General features: G+C 41.5%; 3 protein-coding genes across 5 annotated transcripts in view; all 3 read left to right on the top strand.

The window, feature by feature from the left end:
* tspan7b (tetraspanin 7b) overlaps positions 1-35 on the top strand; it is a 28,899-nt gene extending 28,864 nt beyond the window's left edge. The window contains exon 8 of the mRNA XM_060859594.1: positions 1-35. This exon is cut by the window's left edge and continues 2,023 nt beyond it. The gene's annotated coding sequence lies outside the window, so the exon portion shown is untranslated.
* A 6,885-nt stretch (positions 36-6,920) lies between these two features.
* Positions 6,921-12,967, top strand: LOC132838966 (uncharacterized). 3 transcript variants are annotated; one of them, XM_060859670.1, is made up of 3 exons: positions 6,932-7,075; positions 7,284-7,393; positions 9,914-12,967. In XM_060859670.1, exon 3 carries the CDS (start codon positions 10,186-10,188, stop codon positions 11,086-11,088), a length of 903 nt encoding a protein of 300 aa, XP_060715653.1. In that variant the 5' UTR covers positions 6,932-7,075; positions 7,284-7,393; positions 9,914-10,185; the 3' UTR covers positions 11,089-12,967. The 3 variants fall into 3 exon arrangements, with proteins under 3 accessions (XP_060715654.1, XP_060715653.1, XP_060715655.1); XM_060859672.1 differs by having other exon boundaries at positions 7,284-7,382; XM_060859671.1 differs by lacking the exon at positions 7,284-7,393 and having other exon boundaries at positions 6,921-7,075.
* Positions 12,968-15,140: 2,173 nt separating this feature from the next.
* On the top strand, positions 15,141-16,807 carry mid1ip1b (MID1 interacting protein 1b). The gene is made up of 2 exons (XM_060859450.1): positions 15,141-15,296; positions 15,623-16,807. The coding sequence occupies exon 2, from the start codon at positions 15,879-15,881 to the stop codon at positions 16,344-16,346; it is 468 nt and encodes a 155-aa protein (XP_060715433.1). The 5' UTR covers positions 15,141-15,296; positions 15,623-15,878; the 3' UTR covers positions 16,347-16,807.
* Positions 16,808-17,980: the final 1,173 nt, after the last annotated feature.

A 17,980-nucleotide genomic window follows, 5' to 3' on the forward strand; every position in this document is an offset into this window, starting at 1 on the left:
GTTAATAAAATGGTTCTTTCATCGTTAACACCTAACATGTGGTTGTGGGGTTTTTCAGGAGGAACTCGTTACTCATTACTCATTACATTTAAACCCGATTAGAAGATTATAACATTTTTTCCACTGTAAAGTGGAACCGAACTTCTGGCAGCAGAAACGAGAAGTGTGACGCTGTTCCGGTACGAAAGCTGTTCCACTTGCACACTAAACACCTTCCTGCTCTAGACTGGTACCAGCGGGAACCAAGAGTACTCTGTGGAGTTTGGAGCCTCAGTTTATTTCATCATTGTGCCATTTTTTTATTGTCCCTTATACACCATCCTGTGTAAATCATAAAGACCATAAAGTTCCAGGTGATCATCGGGTTCAGAAATCACACTTTTCCTAATTCAGATGTTTGATGACAATATTAAGCGAAGCTCTTCGCCTGTATCTGATTGGCTGATCAGATAACTGTATAAATGTGCAGGCGTTCCTAAAAAAAATAAAATAAAATACAGGAGATAGAAGAAGCCACAGGAAGTACAGATTTTACTTTCAAATTCAGCCAAGGTCACAACAGTACAGAAACACAAGCTATGTTAGCAACGCAACTGCTCTGCACTTCCGAACAGCTAATGTCATCTTGTGAAGAATCATCTTGTGGTAAAAAGCAATCAATCAATAAATAAAAATCTTTGCTTAATAGCAATTTTACACGACTCATATAATAAACGACATTGCTAAGCTAATTAGCATTAGGTGAGCTAGCTAAAAAGCTGCGCAGTTCACCTTGCTTGCAATTGACACACTAATGTTAGCTAGCTAGCTGCCAGCACACACTTGGAAAACTCCAATTATTAAAGCTACAAACTCTAATTGAATCTTCATTTTAAAGAAGACTCATTTTAAAGTTTTATTCTTTTTTTTCTTACTCTTTCAATAATACTTATCGCTTATACCTAAGGTACAATTTCTATCTATACTTATACCACTTATTATAACAGAATTAGTATTTTAACAGAACATATTATAATTTACCTTATGTTTTTATATTCTGTGTATTCTATAATATGTAGTGGATAGTCTAATCTAGTCTAATCTAGTCTAATCTCATTCTGACGGGTTTTTTTTATGTTGCTCTAGTTGTTGTTCTGGTTGTAACCACCAGGTGGCGATATAATGCTGCTGAAAAACGGAACTCGAGACCTGCTTTCGCTGGGCAATTAAAGGGAATTCTGTTTTTAAAATTAAAGAAATAAACAGAAAAAAATGGATAATTACCTTCGTAAATAAATTAGTAAGTAAAGATTATACTAATTAAATTCAAATATGAGTAAAGGGACAAACATATATGAATGAAGTTCATAAATAAACCATCTCTTTAAAACCAACAGAAATAACACGTATTATTTTGTCCATTTTATATAAATAATTGAGTTTACTACATGTAATTATCGAGTCAGTTAGCAGATTAATGATAACGCTGCTATAGATAAGTTCAGAAGAGTTGACAGCAGAGTCAAAGTTGTGGGCCTTGGAATGACGGAATTCCCAACGTATCAAAATAAAGGTGGAATGGGTGTGTTAAAGAGTGTGTTGAGTTGGTGTGTGTTGTGCTGGTGTGTGTTATGGCATTATGATCCAATCATGTTTGTGGAGTTGCGTTGTAATGAAAAATAGCTGATGTCAGAAGTCGATGAAAGATTTAAAGTTTAGTTTATTCTTGCTGGAACATTACCTGGGTGACTTCATTAAACCTTCTGTGTTTCATTAATCCAGGCTGTGCCAACACTGGTCCAACACTGGGCCAACATTGGGCCAACACTGAGCAAACATTGGGCCATCACTGGTCCAACACTGGGCCAACTTTGGGCCAACACTGGGCCAACACTGAGCAAACATTGGGCCAAGACTGGGCCAACACTGAGCAAACATTGGGCCAACACTGGGCCAACTTTGGGCCAACATTGGGCCAACACTGGGCCAACACCGGTCCAACATTGGGCCAACACTGGTCCAACTCTGGTCCAACACTGGGCCACCATTGGGCCAACACTGGTCCAACACTGGGCAAACATTGGGCCAACACTGGGCCAACACTGATCCAACACTGGGCCAACACTGATCCAACACTGGGCCAACACTAGGCCAACACTGGGCAAACATTGGGCCAACACTGGGCCTACAGTGGTCCAACACTGGGCCAACATTGGGCCAACACTGGTCCAACACTGGGCCAACATTGGGCCAACACTGGTCCAACACTGGGCCAACACTGGGCCAACACTAGGCAAACATTGGGCCAACATTGGGCCAACACTGATCCAACACTGGGCCAACATTGGGCCAACACTGGGCAAACACTGGGCAAACATTGGGCCAACACTGATCCAACACTGGGCCAACACTAGGCCAACATTGGGCCAACACTGGGCCAACACTTGGCCAACATTGGGCCAACATTGGGCCAACATTGGGCCAACACTGGGCCAACATTGGGCCAACATTGGGCAAACATTGGGCCAACACTAGGCCAACATTGGGCAAACATTGTGCCAACACTAGGCCAACATTGGGCAAACATTGGGCCAACACTGGGCCAACACTGAGCAAACATTGGGCCAACACTGGTCCAACACTGGGCCAACATTGGGCCAACACTGGGCCAACACCGGTCCAACATTGGTCCAACACTGGTCCAACTCTGGTCCAACACTGGGCCACCATTGGGCCAACACTGGTTCAACACTGGGCAGACATTGGGCCAACATTGGGCCAACACTGGGCCAACACTGATCCAACACTGGGCCAACACTGATCCAACACTGGGCCAACACTAGGCCAACACTGGGCCTACACTGGTCCAACACTGGGCCTACACTGGTCCAACACTGGGCCAACATTGGGCCAACACTGGTCCAACACTGGGCCAACACTGGGCCAACATTGGGCCAACACTGGTCCAACACTGGGCCAACACTAGGCAAACATTGGGCCAACATTGGGCCAACACTGGGCCAACACTAATCCAACACTGGGCCAACATTGGGCCAACACTGGGCAAACATTGGGCCAACACTGGGCCAACACTGATCCAACACTGGGCCAACACTGGGCCAACACTGAGCAAACATTGGGCCAACACTGGGCCAACACTGGGCAAACATTGGGCCAACATTGGGCCAACACTGGGCAAACATTGGGCCAACACTGGGCAAACATTGGGCCAACACTGGGCCAACATTGGGCAAACACTGGGCAAACATTGGGCAAACACTGGGCAAACATTGGGCCAACACTGATCCAACACTGGGCCAACACTGGGAAAACACTGGGCCAACACGGCAAACATTGGGCCAACATTGGGCAAACACTGGGCAAACATTGGACCAACACTAGTCCAACATTGGGCCAACACTAGGCCAACATTGGGCCAACATTGGGCCATCACTGGGCCAACATTGGGCAAACATTGGGCCAACATTGGGCCAACATTGGGCCAACACTGGGCCAACACTGGGCCAACACTGGGCCAACACTTGGCCAACATTGGGCCAACATTGGGCCAACACTAGGCCAACATTGGGCAAACATTGGGCCAACACTAGGCCAACATTGGGCCAACACTGGGCCAACACTGGGCCAACATTGGGCCAACACTTGGCCAACATTAGCAAACACCAAACATTTTATATCATCAGAACAGAGAGGTCAGTGACAAATGTTGGTCAAACGTTGAGCGCCACACTTTAAACGACCTTTAAATCCACCCAGCCAACATTGCATCAACTATATTTCACTTCCCACACACTAGCTAGCGTTTCACTATCGCACCATAGCTAGCACCTAGGGAGGAGAACACAGTGCAAAGGTGTTACTGCCCTATTCTGCATAACATCCCGATTGGCTATTATCTTTTTGATTGACAGGATGAGCGTGAATACGCCCCTCCCAACACCCGGCTCTCGTCCACAGATGACTGTCATTGACTGGATCTCACAACACCTCCACAATGTTACTCCATTTACTTTAATACAGCTCTGTCTATCAGGTGACATAATACATGACTCAGGGAGGTTACAGATCATTGTTTAGATATTTCTTGTTTGAGAGCTGACATCAATCATGAGTGGAGCTTCAGTGTACTTCATTTATATGTTGATCACGAGCATGTCAACATTTTTACCGAGATTAACTTTATGTTCACGCAAATACTCGCATCCAAATGTGGGTGTGTCACTGAGTCCATATATGGACATAAGGGGCGGAACCCAGAGTCGTCATCCGGCTAGTTAATGTTATGTATTTAAACATAACATCTGGAAAAAAAATAAAAAAATCAGTACCAATACAGAGATATACTTTTTTGTAATGGGGGAAAAAACCTCACGTGTTTTATTATTTTTTTTAAAAAAACGTGATTAATTCAGGTTTTCACGTGATACTGTTTTATTATTATTATTGTGTTAATTAATGTTATATTATTATCACGTGATTATTTCACTATTCCTGAGCCCATGTTGGTCATGTGATGTCACGTGCATTATAACGCTTAGACACGTCTGCACGCGCACCCTGAGAGGCCGGTTTTATTCTTCATACCGGACGTGTTAATAAGTGTGATGAGCTCACGTGTGTCGGATCAGGAGGTGCACCGGGATGTGCAGTGGATGGTCGGCTGTGGACGAGTAACTGCGCGCGAGGCGGCGATGCGGACGCGCTCTAATCTCGTTGAAAAGCAAATTAACCGAAGCGCTCGCGCGAGACGGATTCGAGACGCTCGCGCTCTTTAATACGCGGCGACAAATTACATCTGCGATCATTCGTGACGCCGAAACCGAAGAGGCTTTTAGCGGCGCGCGAGGGAAGGAAAGAGCGGAGCTGATTTTTTTTTTTTCCCTTTCCCTTTTTTTTCTTTCTTTCTTTCTTTCTTTTATTTATTTATTTTTTGTCGCCGTGGCGAGCGCGCATTCATCATCCCACCTCCCTTGATTATTTGCAAATATTTGCAATTTTAATAAGGATCATTTGCATAATTCCTAGGATCAACATAACTCTTCGGAGTTGGCACGTGCGGCGCCCTCAACATTTCCCTTTTGTATGTAAAGGAGCCGAAAATTTTTAAAGCCTTTTTTTTTCCCGCTCACAATTGTGGAATAGAGCCTACAGGCTTCAGGCAGAGTGCAATAACACACACACACACACACACACACACACACACACCCATACACATACATACATACACTGATGTAAGCCTGGTTCCTGCATTGGCTGATGAAATCCAGTTTTTAGACATTTGCAGAGCTGCTTTAGTTCTTTGGTTCCTGCACCATCAAACATTCATGAAGATATGACATTATAAACACTATATGCATCATCTAAGTCACACCGTGTGCTTGTGACCTGAGTCTGATTTTGATCGCAGGCAAAGAAGGCACAATTGCACACGAAAAACACGTTTTTTTTTTCACGATAAACACAAAAGTCCTGGCACTGTGAGAAACATCTGATTAAACAAAAGAACAAAAAGATCTATTCATTTCTTCAAATTCACTTTATAATTGTGTTTGTGAGTCTGTTTTGTGCAAGACCTAATGTCCAGATCATATGATATAAATAAAACAGTAGCAGGATCTTCACTGTAGAGTCTGATATCTCATAGAGTTAAAATGTGGAACATCACAAAAGTCACATGGCCTAAATCCCAGCTCTTGAATATGGTCAAGTACAGTTTGATTTGTGTGTGTGTGTGTGTGTGTGTGTGTGTGTGAGAGAGAGAGAGAGAGAGAGAATGGGAAAGTTAAAACACTGTGACAGACTCTGGACATATGTGACACTGAGTTGTGCTAACCAGAACCATATAATTGTTAATCTTTCCATGGTGGCTGCAAGATGGATATGGAGATGATTCCAATGGTCCCTGAGTAGACCATAGAGAATAAATATTGTCCAGGAGAATGAACTGGATCTGAAGTTGGACATGCCCCATAGGGAGCCCTAATTATCTAATGCCACCCCTGACTTTTGCACTGTTGTGAGACTAGTGATATCTACTCAGATAGCAAACTGACATTGGACCAACATTAGCAAGTTGGTTGTAATTCTTTTGACCCTTGTACTCAACGTCGGGTGCTTAATGTTGGCTCGACGTATTTTTCTCCATTGGGCCACTTTCACACTCACCTTGCCAACACTGGACCGTGAATTTAAAAGGGCTGCAAAATTCACCTTCCTAGCAGGGCCAGCATAAGCTGGACACATCACAGCTAGCAAACTAATGTTGATTGCAAGTGGGTGCCAGGCTATAAAATCTGTCTTCAGCCCAACGTCTGTTTTGTATCTAGTCAGGGTGGATTTAAAGACGTCTGAAAGTGGTAGCCATTATAATCGGTGACCCAAAGGACAAAACTGACATAATGGATTGGCACAATGGTCAAAATTATAATGAGCCGCCAATTGGAATGGTCCACATCCACAGTCTGGTCCAGGGTCAGTTTTGTATTGTAAAGTGAGAGGATTGTAAAAAAAAAAATAAAAATAAAAAAATGGATGAAATCAATACATGAGTAGAAAATACACAAATGTGTTGATTTCATCCATTTTTTTTTTACAATGCTAATCATAGATCACTCCAGAATTTCTATTGAATTATCTAATAGTTCTATTGTAATTATAATAAACACTAGGTTGCGTTGCATTTACGCAAAAAAAAAGTACGTAAAGAAATTACGTCAAACGTGTTTATATGTCATTCGAAACATATACGGATTCGTGTGAAACAGATATATATATATATATATATATATATATATATATATATATATATATATATATATATGACATCATCACCAGCGAGTTGAAATCTAGCCAATTTTTGCTGACATGATTAAAGCCTGCGTTTCGTGAACGCACCTTTGACGTCCACGAAGGCAAGTGTACAGATTGGAGCTTGTTATCAGTATTGGCGTTTGCACACAGGGTGGATTAGCAAACCATTATTGTTGGTTTTTGGTGCTACCAGAATCACCAGAATTCACCACATTGATCAGAAATCAAGTGCCAGGTTCTAAAACTGAGGGTTTAATGCTTGAAGGTAAGCTTTTGTTAAGAGAATCCCGGAAGTAAACAGACTGGGTTATGAAACGCTACTTAGCTTAGCATAGCTAGTTAGCCAAGTTAGCTTGATGTTTGTGTGTTAATGCACGTCCAGTGGACTTGTGTTACTTCAGCAAAAGGACACTTTTATATTTATATACATATAAAGTTAAGACATTTATCAAGTGGCATTTTCCCATTTCAAGAACTCCACGTTATCCACAATGGCTGAGTTGTGTTTATTTTCTGGAGCATCTGATTGAGAAGAATCAAAGGTTCGACAATTAGCTGATAAGCTGCATCAGGTAACAGACAGGTAAATCGTTCAACTTTGACCTTCCATGATAAGAATAAAGACAGTTTACAGCTTGGTGAAACTGTAATGATTTGATTACAGCCATTCAGGGTTTTTAATCAAATCACTTGTCTGTCTGGACTTTCTAGATTGTAGGTCAGGTTATATAAGCGTAGTATAAACATAATGTTCAAATGAAGACCCAAAGCCGTTCTTCTAAAATGTTCTACAATGTCTGCCGTTTTCTCAGCTTATGTTGGGAATAATCATGACTTTCAGCAATACAACGCTGAGTGATGTCAGAGCCTCAGCGTTATCAGAGATGTCAGAGTTAGTGACCTACAAGCCAAGAGACGCGACAGAGTTGGTGGCGGTGTTTAGTGTGAAGTCTGAATCTGAGGTGGTGAGAGAGCTGGACGGAGTAAAGGACTAAAGCACCGCCGCATCAGATCCTAGGTAGACATGAAGCAACGGATAAATCCCACCGCACCGCTATGAGCAGTGTTGTAATGTAACGGAGTACAAATACTTTGTTACTGTACTTAAGTAGAAATGTCACGTATCTGTACTTTACTTTATTTAAATTTGTCAAATTTTTTTATTTTTTACTCCACTACATTTCCCAGATAAAATGTATACTTTTACTCCGTTATATTTCCACTAAGCCTCTTCGTTACTCGTTACTACAAAATAAAATCAGAAGAAATGTGTGCGACTGCAATAAGGAAGGTTCGGCGAATCACTGCTCCTAGGTTGCATTACGCAGCTCCGCACGTTCTATTTCAGCGTAATTTTGACAAAGGAGCAGTGGCGGAGCCAGAGGGGTGTCCGGGGTGGCACTGAACACCCCTGACATCTGATTGGCCACCCCAGGTGCCAACCTGAACTTTTATTTGATAGCATTGGAAGTTTGGTGCTGATTGATATCTCATTTCACCTATCAAAAGAAGTCTTCGTTTGACGTTTGGTCGCGGCGCCGCTCAACATTTCAAATCCATCAATCAATGACAAGAAAGAGTTGAGAGGTAGAGAAGAAAACTGTAACATCAGATTTCGTTAAGTTTTCAGATTAAACATCAGGATTTAGTTTTCCAGAAAAATATTTTGAAAGTTACGTCGCTATATAAATTGACGTTAGACGCTATTAACAGATTAATCAGACGAGAGATCGGTTCGTTCCCCAGTTTAGCCATAATATACATGACTTAGACATTTGTGTTAGTTATACACGTATACAGTGTCTGTGTGTAAGTCTTTAACTGTTTAGCTAATATGAGGTAACTAGTTTTACAGCTGTTAGTGTTTTAATGTTGTTATTAAACTATGTATCGGTTAACGTTACTCAAAAGATTACTGCAGACAGCCTGTTAGCTATCATACAGGTGATTAAAGTAGTCATTTAAGCTAACTGTTGAATTTAAAGAGCAATTATTATAGTGGGATTTGTAGTTAAAGTTGAGTTTTAATTAAATAATTAAATAAAAAATGAAAAGAAAAGCAGAGATATCAGACTTCTTTTTAAAGACGCAAACACATACAGATCAGGTGCAAACAGACCCCAGCCCCGCCCCCAGCCCCTGCATCACCACAGTACCCCAGAGCAGCTTCCTGCCTGATGCTAGTAGTCAGACGTCACAAGAACCACCAGCAGGTTTGAGAACCCACCAGGTGTTCAGTCAGTTAGTCACATGTCCAGTTCAGAATTTAAGTTTAGCTTGTTATAGCTGGTTTCATCAGTTTAGGCTTTACATAAAAATGTAATTAGGTGTTGGTTTATGTGTGACGTACACAAGATAAAAATTATAACAATATATTATAAATTATAAAATAGATTATGAGAGATATATTCTACCTTTAATGAGCAATTATGGGATTCATCCATGCTCCTTGTTAGGGTAATTTGTGTCATAAGTTTGTGGACCTCCTAAAGTTGCCTTGGCCACCCCCTGGCCACTGCATTTGCAAGAAATGTTTCTGTACTTTGGAATGAAAGATTCTTCCTACCGGATGAATGAAGTACCTCTTATGCCTACTGAATACTTAAGTACATTAAATATCAGAAAATGACTTTTGATACTTAAGTACAGTAAATATCAGATACTTTAAGACTTTTACTTGAGTAATATTCTAAAAGGTAACTTTCACTTCTACCAAAGTCTTTTTCTAGTACGGTACTTGTACTAGTATTGCTTTCTAGTACTTTATACAACACTGGCTATGAGCCGGTACTCAGAATGGCTATGAGCCGGTACTCAGTGTGTGTAGGAAACCATTAACCAAAGTGAAACATATTGAGAAAAGAAGTTTGAACCTAAAACATTCGCTCTGAATTTGTGGATTTGTTTGTCTTATTGGACATACCACAGATCTATGAACCCAACACACCCCTCCAGATCCCACATCCCCAGAGAAAATACAATTTCAATTCTCTATGTGTATGTACTGTACATGTGGAAGAGTTGACAATAAAGAGAACTTGAACTTGAACATTTGTGTTCAAGGTTTGAAGCTAATGATTCCTGTTTGTTTTTGTTTTTTCAGGGCAGTTCTGTTTGAGTAAAAGAGTCCATTGATTAACAGTTGGAGGGAATGTCCTGGTTGTGTATTCCTTTACACTTAGGACCTGATCCAGCTTGAGTGAGCAGCTCATGGCTGTTCCAAAAGGCCAATTCTGAGTGTTTGAAGAGTCACTGGGTGCTGTAAAAGTTGGATTGCATGCTTTATCTACAATTATAGGGACAGTAAAGATAAAGACGTAGACTTCTGATTTGGACCGTCTGAGAAATTTCAGAAACGTATTGCATCGAAACACAATGCCACGCTCCAAAGAAATTCCTGAAGACGTCCGAAGACAAGTGGTCGAAGCTCACGAGTCCGGAAAAGGCTACAAACAGATTTCCAAAGTTATAGGACTCCCCAAGACGACCATTAGAGGTATACTACGGAAATGGAAGAGGTTCGGGACGGTGGTGACGCTACCCAGGAGCGGCCGACCTTCCAAAATCTCTCCAAGAGCAAGGCGAGAAATAATCCGTGAGGTCATGAAGAACCCCTGCACGACATCTAGGGACCTTCAGGCCACGCTCGCCTCGTCGAATATCTGCGTCCACCAGTCCACCATTAGGAGGATACTGGGAATACATGGGAGACCAACTCTGAGCTCCTTTGAAGGCAACATGCCGTTGTCCAATCAGGAAGAGGAAGACATGCTCAATGCTTCATGCGGATCGAGTCAGGACGTAAAGAATCACGAGCAGCAAGAAGTGTTAAAAAACTCAAACACTAACTCAGACAATGCTAGCAAGAATAACATTAAATTGTCTGATGATAACAAGGAAGGTGCTGGACCCGAGGAGAATAACGGAGAAGATGAGAACGAGAACTGTGATAACGAAATGCCGTCCAGGGATGTTGGTGTTGCTGACGGTGGGTACATGGAAACAGCTTCGACCAACAATAACGGTGGCGAGACTAAAAAGTGTGATTTTAGTGATGGAGGTGATGCTGCTGAGAAAACTTCCACAAACACTAACAGCAGTGATGGAGCCGACGAGAATAAGAAGTGTGTTGTTGAGACCGCTGTAGACGATAGCAGTCAAATTGTTGACGCCGGTTACACCGCTGGCTGCGACGTCAACGGTGCCTTTAGTAATAATAACAACGATGGAGCATGGACTGAAGAAATAGATTACATTAGTACATTAACGTTTACTTGAACAAGCACCTACTGTAGGCTAGCTGGCAGGCCGAACTCGACGTGCATGTAACCTTTATGGTGTGGACGACCACCACAATCGCCCAAGAGACTGCAGGAGAGGGTTCAGCTACAGTAGGGTCCAAAATCGGAAATGAATACGTTGTAGAAAACTTTACGCTATTATTATTATTGTTATTATTATTATTATTATTGAAGCATTTTTTCCTTCGAAAAATAACAAAACCTTAGTTAATGCTGCTAAAAGCCGCCTCCAATTTTCGGACCCTATTGTATTCCACACTGCGGTTTCAGACAATCCTGAGACAAAAGTGAAGCTCTGATATGATTTCCTGACATTATCTGAGTTTATTCTTACTGACACTATTATGGCAAACAAAAGAAAGTTTGTGCGCTATACAATACACTAATACCTGGTCTTTGTATCTGGCTAATCGGGTTAGCCGGCTACTATCGAATCAACCTCGGCCCGGTCATAAAAAATAAGAAAAAGAAATTCCTGAATAAAGACGGCCACTCCGTTGGCGAGGCACAGCGTAGTCATGCTAAACAATGCTGAACGGATTTAGCGATTAGTCGTTTAAGAGTCAAAACGTTCTTTCACAAAGCTTCGTTCGTTACAAGCCGATTTTTTTTTATTATTATTATTATTATTATTAATATTTTATGGCAAACAAGAATCTCTAATGGCTAGTACTTAAACAAAAAAAAACAACCCTACAAAAGATGAACTGCTACCTGCACAGTTGGCTAGTGACAAAAAACCTCAAACTCCACACTGAGATGTTTTTGTCTGTCTCTCTATAAAAAAAAAAAAAAAAAAAGACAAATTTTTGTCTTGTCAGGTTTTCCGACTTCCTGCTATGTTTCATTTTGTCCTTATGCTCATGTAGCATTTCAGTGTTCTCTTTATTTGTAGCTATAATTTGTTATATACCTTTCTACAGTTCTGTTCTGTACAATTTATGTATGAAATTTATCCCTGAACAAGGACATCATGGACACTATTCATGGAGATGAAGCAGTTGTTTTTCCTCATTTCTTTTTTTTTTTGGAGTTTGTAAAAAAGATGAAAAAGTTCTCAATCAATTAAAACATAAAAAAGGCTGAACGTATACATGTTGTTCATGTGCATGATAAATCTCTGAGAATTCTGTTTTGGATTTCTTCGCTGTTCCGGGTTTGTGTGGGGATATTCTGGTTTCTTGGAAAGGGTCAGTCCGTTTTCATATCCAGACTTGACAGAAAGTAAATATTGTGTGTTTGCTGCCCTTGGATGTGTTGACCTCAGAGGAGAAGTAACACTGATTAACTTGGACCAGAGTTTAGATTCATGTTTATAACATGATAGAATTCTGACTAGCGTTATGAAGAGTTTTGTTTTTTTTACGCTCTACAGGTTTCACTGCTTGACCGTTAGACGTTTTCGATCCTTCCATCTTCTCCACTTCAGACTGTTGAACCGAACAGGAAATAACTGACGGAATCCTGATTAAAAATTTTCTTTGGAAATATGCAAATGAAGTGCAGCGATCAATCTGCGTAGTAATCAGTTCGTTTATTTTCTGTCAGTTCAAGTTGGAACTAATTTTTCGGTAAGGACTTAAAAGATATTTGACTAAAATGTTCTGACTTTTTAGGTCAAATCGGCTCTTATCGACATCTCATCAGCGATGTTTACTTGATCCCTTGATTTTTCTAAAGGCAGCGAAACTGACCTCTTTAATCAGGCTAAGGGGAAGCGGATGAGGCGGAGGAGGGTGTGTAAAACAGTGTGTAAAACAGTGTCACTGTGGCTTCCGCAACACCGTATCTGTTGACTTCTTATTTTGAGATAAGATACTGTTCAAATAGATTTTGTTGCCATGTTAAATAAACCAGTTCAATCCAGATTTTCTATTTGTTATTTGCCGTTGTGAGGTTGACCATGAGGAGGAGGAGGAGGACGAGCTAGAAATTTTGTAAATGTCCTCTAGAACTGAGGAGTCTTTGGAAATTAGATCAGAAAACCTCATATGCGTACTCTTGAAAAATTATACCATGGTCATAGATTTTTTTTTTCTTCAAAAACAGTTCTTATACAGAGACCGCTCCGTATTTACTGGGACTGACGGGCACAGAGGCCACGCCTTTATTTGACTTATTATAATTAGGTATGAATATTAATTAGGTAGCAATCTTTAACTTTTTGCCCAGTACACACTTTTTTACAATAACAATCTTGTCTTTCTTGCACACTCCAGGATGTGTTTTGGACAATGTGTTATTTCTAAATGTCAACAGATGAGCATGAGTCATTGTGGTCACTTCTCAAAAGATGTACGTCTGTGATTGCACACAAGGCATCGTGAGAGACATGCGCTGCTTTAGGGAGACGCAAGCGGTTCTGTCGTAACTCGTCTCCTCTCAGCCTCAGGTGGAAATGTTCACATCGATCATGGCTCAAATGAATAGAGTTCATAACTTTAGTGTTCGTCCAGATCACCAGCTGTTCTAAGATGTCCTACATGGTAAAAAAAAAAAAAAAAAAAACGCGTTTGGTTCTTACAACATTGCTTTCTTTATTTATTTATTTATTTTAAGGCAGTTGCAACATGAATGGAACGTTTACTTGAGCGTGTGAGAGATAAAATTAATAAAAAAACACCACGTTATCTGGAACACAGCTATAGTTTTACTCGCCTAGTCTTTGAAAAATATTACCTTTACTACCAGCTTGTCGATTAGATGAATGACAAACAAACAAAAAAAACAAACACAACAAAACTGCTGGACATTTATATGATGTATAGTTTCTAGAAGAGAGAAAGCTTTGGAATGAAAAGGATAGTTAAAAAAGCAAATCGGTTTAAAAACTACATCCATGCTCAGCAAAATGCTTGAGACGTTTGCAGACTTTTGACCTGAAGTCATCACACAGTTTCACAAAGTTTGCTCTGTTCATTGATTGGGAATCAGCGACTGTTCACATGGGGGAAGAAAAGCCTGCGCTGATGTCAGCATTTTCTCAGACGTGACGCTATATTGTGATAGAAATACAATCTGTGGAGAAGAAGGGTCCAAATAGCAGACGCGAGAATGATGGTGATGAGACGATCATCCTATAATCTGACATGGAGTATCAACATTATTGCAAGCCACACGGAATCTGACTGAGATTTTTTTGAGATCTTGTACAGTGTATATTGGTGTTTAAAAACCCCACTAAAATAGCAGGAGCAGACATTCAAATAACGTGCAGTGCTTCGTTCGTGGGTATCGGATTACTTCTACGCTTGAACACAACGCCAGTTCACTCTGGGGAATTTGTTTGAAGGAACTGAACTAGGAAGCAAGCAAACTAGGATTTGAACTAACCAAATGATGCGGGTGTGAAAGCAGTTTAATTGCACAACCGTGCTTTTTAACTAGTCAGTGAAGAACAAGGTGGAGCTCATGAGAAAAACAGGTTTTATATATAATGTCCTTCACGCAACACACACACAGTATAGCTGCCAATGGAAGTGTGTTTTCTCATCGGTCTCAAATCGGTCTCTATATATCTCATGATATATACTTTATATCTCATACACACTTATACACACGCCTCTCTCTCTCACACACACATACACACACACACTCTCACTCACACACACTAACACACCCACACACATTTACTCACACTCACTCACACTCACTCACACACACACACACCTGTCTCACATTCTCTCACACGTGTGTCCTACAATAACCCCATCCTCACTATAACACTATCTTATAACGCCATTCTTACACATATCTTTATACATTCGGGCTTTAATGCTTTTAATTTAATGATTTAATATAATCATTAATAACAACACCGATACACCCCGGACGATTGTTTTTAGAAATAACGAAGTTTTATTGCCATTAAAACGTATTTATTTTTTTTAAGAATTCTGCACGCTTTCCCACTCGCTCCCTGAGAGCGTGCACGTGATTGGCGGCTGCGCTTGGCTGCAACAAAAGACTGCATTTCGATTGGTCGAAAGTTGTGGGCTGATGCCTGCTTCTTATAAATATTCATGACGCCTTTGTACCGCTACTCTGAGGTAAATCCAGAACAGCCGGGATTTCAGTGTGTTTGTTATCGAGCTCAGGGGTTACCTTAGATACGGTCTCTGTGGGGTTTAATGCTCAAAACAGCACCAGACACCTGAGACACGGAGGACTGAAGAGCGCCTGAAGGTTGGTCTTTGTGTTCACTTTGCGGTGTAACGACAAACCGGCCGGCTTTTTTCCATTGTAACGATGCTAACATGCTAACACCTTACATCTGTCTGTCATCAGGCTCTTTAATATAACGTGTCCTGTTAAAGCGAAATGTTTCACTTCCTTTCCTTCTGTTTACATTAGTGAGTGACTTTGTTTTGCTTTACATGTAGCATTAAGCTAAGATGAATCCTGCTTGTACTTAGAGACGCTAGCTGTCACTACACAAGCCGGACTGCGCATGCGCGGATACCGGTTTATAAAAAAAAAAGCCTGTGTTAATTCCCCTTGTGTTATTTCAGGTCAGTGTTATGCGGGTGCGCACCGGACACCGGAGAGGCTGCGTTTGTGCTCGGGGACATCATACGGCATCACGGGGCTTAAACCACGGGCGTTAAAGGGACGTTATCTCTCTCTCTCTCTCTCTCTCACTCACACACACACACACACAGTATTTATGGGACGTTAGTTAAATCGGATCACTGTACCGTATCCGCTGAAACGTTATATAACCACTTGAGGTTTACGGTTTACTACTTTTACCGTCTCGCACGCAAGATGATGCAAATCTGCGACTCGTGCAACCAAAAGAACTCGTTGTTCAGCGCGATGACGCGCTTCATCGGTGCCGTGAACAACATGGACCAGACGGTGATGGTGCCCAGCCTGCTGAGGGATGTGCCGCTGGATGACGCGGCGGGAGGAGAGGTGAAGAGTCCTGCGCGCGCCGCTGGGGCCGGTAACGCCGTGCACCCGGTGCCGGCCGCCTACTTCCGCACGGGCGACATGTACGGCTACTACGTCCTGCTCAAATCCATCCGCAACGACATCGAATGGGGCGTGTTACAGGGTGACGAACGGCGCAAAGACCCCGCGCGCCTCGAGCCTGACGGCGAGGACCTCGAGCAACTCTTCCGCTTTCATTTGAATGGCCTGCACGTGGTGCTCGGGGAGCTCACGCGCAAAGCCAACACTCTCACGAACCGGTACAAGCAGGAGATCGGTATCGGCGGATGCGGGCTTTGAGCTCTCTCACTCTCACACTTCTCTAATATCCGTTATTACTTCTAGCTCAAAGGAAAAAAAAATAATAACCCTTTATAACTCTTATATTTTTTATGCACCTTTATTGTTCTTTTTTTTTTTGACTGACCACATTGTTTGGCTCGGGACGACGACGCACGTGCTTAACATATGGAGCGTATTTAATATGCAAACGGAGGACGTGTAACACGGAGGACGTGGCGGAGACGATCACAGTGCAAAGCGCTAATAATCACCTTCAAAACAAGGCCTTAAATCGGTGAAGCGGAATCCAATGATCAGTCTATTTAATAGGATGTTGAGTGATTCCTGGAGATGAACTAAACTGCAGCATGTTAAACAAGTCATGTAAAAAAACATCATGCCTAATGTATATAAGGCTTGTCCTGTTGCTTTTGTTTTCTATCACAAAGCTAAAAATAAATAAATTTTTGTAAACGTTATCAGTGTTGAGTCTTCATTAATGCATTCTTTCAAGATGTTTGGAACATTTTCAGCTACAAATAAGATTTAGGTCATGCCTCTCATCCCAAGTAAAATGCTCTCACTTAGGGACCAGTTTGCTCAATGTGTCTGTTTTAAAAGTACACAAGCATTTTTATTATAGGAAAATATACATGCGTTGGACTCGTTATCAAATCCGCAACCTTTTGTAAAGAATAACGTACGGCATGTGGTGGTGATATAGGAAAGTAATGCACACCGGTGTGGTGTGAGGAAGTGCGGTCACTGTTACCACCCAGAAGTGTTCATTCATTCATTCATTCATTCATTCATTCATTCATCTTCTACCACTTATCCGAACTACCTCGGGTCACGGGGAGCCTGTGCCTATCTCAGGCGTCATCGGGCATCAAGGCCCCAGAAGTGTTTCAGATCAGAATTAGCCAACAGCTAGCCTACTGTTATTAAATAATTAATAGATTACATACTTTTTTATCTGTTTATATTCACGTATACTATTAAAAAAGACAGTATTACACTGAGCACATTCATATAAACTTATTCTCAATTACAGACAACACTTCTGACCAATCAGAGTCCGTGTTAATGCATTAAATATATCTCTTATCTATTAGCATCCAGACCATGGAGTCTAATGCACATTCTCCAGGTTTAAGCCATGATAAACCAGAGGATATTAAATTTCCATTACTAACAACATTAACGCTGTAGCTCCGGTACAAAACTAACAAAAGCAAAATTAAAACCCCGAACACGTCCTGGCTGATCCTGGGCTTTGATTGTATAATTGATCGTTGACGCTGTCTGGTGTCGAGTGCTTCGCTGTTTTGTTTGTGGTTTCAGTCTATTCAAAACCATCACCATGGACGTTTACCTGTTCCACCCACACACACTTACACAGGTGCCAGATTGTTTCTGGACAGAACATGGCATGTCTCTTCATGTCCAGCTCAAACAATAGTGTACAGTATGTGTAAAGAAAAAGGAAGATGATGATGATGCTGTCTGTACCTTTGCTTGATCCTCCAACAGATTAAATGTCATGAACACACGGTGACAGACGTTCATCTCGCCGGGCTGCCATATAAGGTGTCTTCCCTTTTCTGTGCTGTTAAATAAACAGCTGACTACAGATGTGGTGTTAGATCAGT

This window comes from Tachysurus vachellii, chromosome 23, assembly GCF_030014155.1.
Source record: "Tachysurus vachellii isolate PV-2020 chromosome 23, HZAU_Pvac_v1, whole genome shotgun sequence".
NCBI classification, from domain to species: Eukaryota; Metazoa; Chordata; class Actinopteri; order Siluriformes; family Bagridae; genus Tachysurus; species Tachysurus vachellii.

What these genes read in the sequence shown, in the direction of transcription:
- LOC132838966 (XM_060859671.1), top strand. Translation starts at nt 10,186, where the DNA reads ATGCCACGCTCCAAAGAAATTCCTGAAGACGTCCGAAGACAAGTGGTC.
- mid1ip1b (XM_060859450.1), top strand. Translation starts at nt 15,879, where the DNA reads ATGATGCAAATCTGCGACTCGTGCAACCAAAAGAACTCGTTGTTCAGC.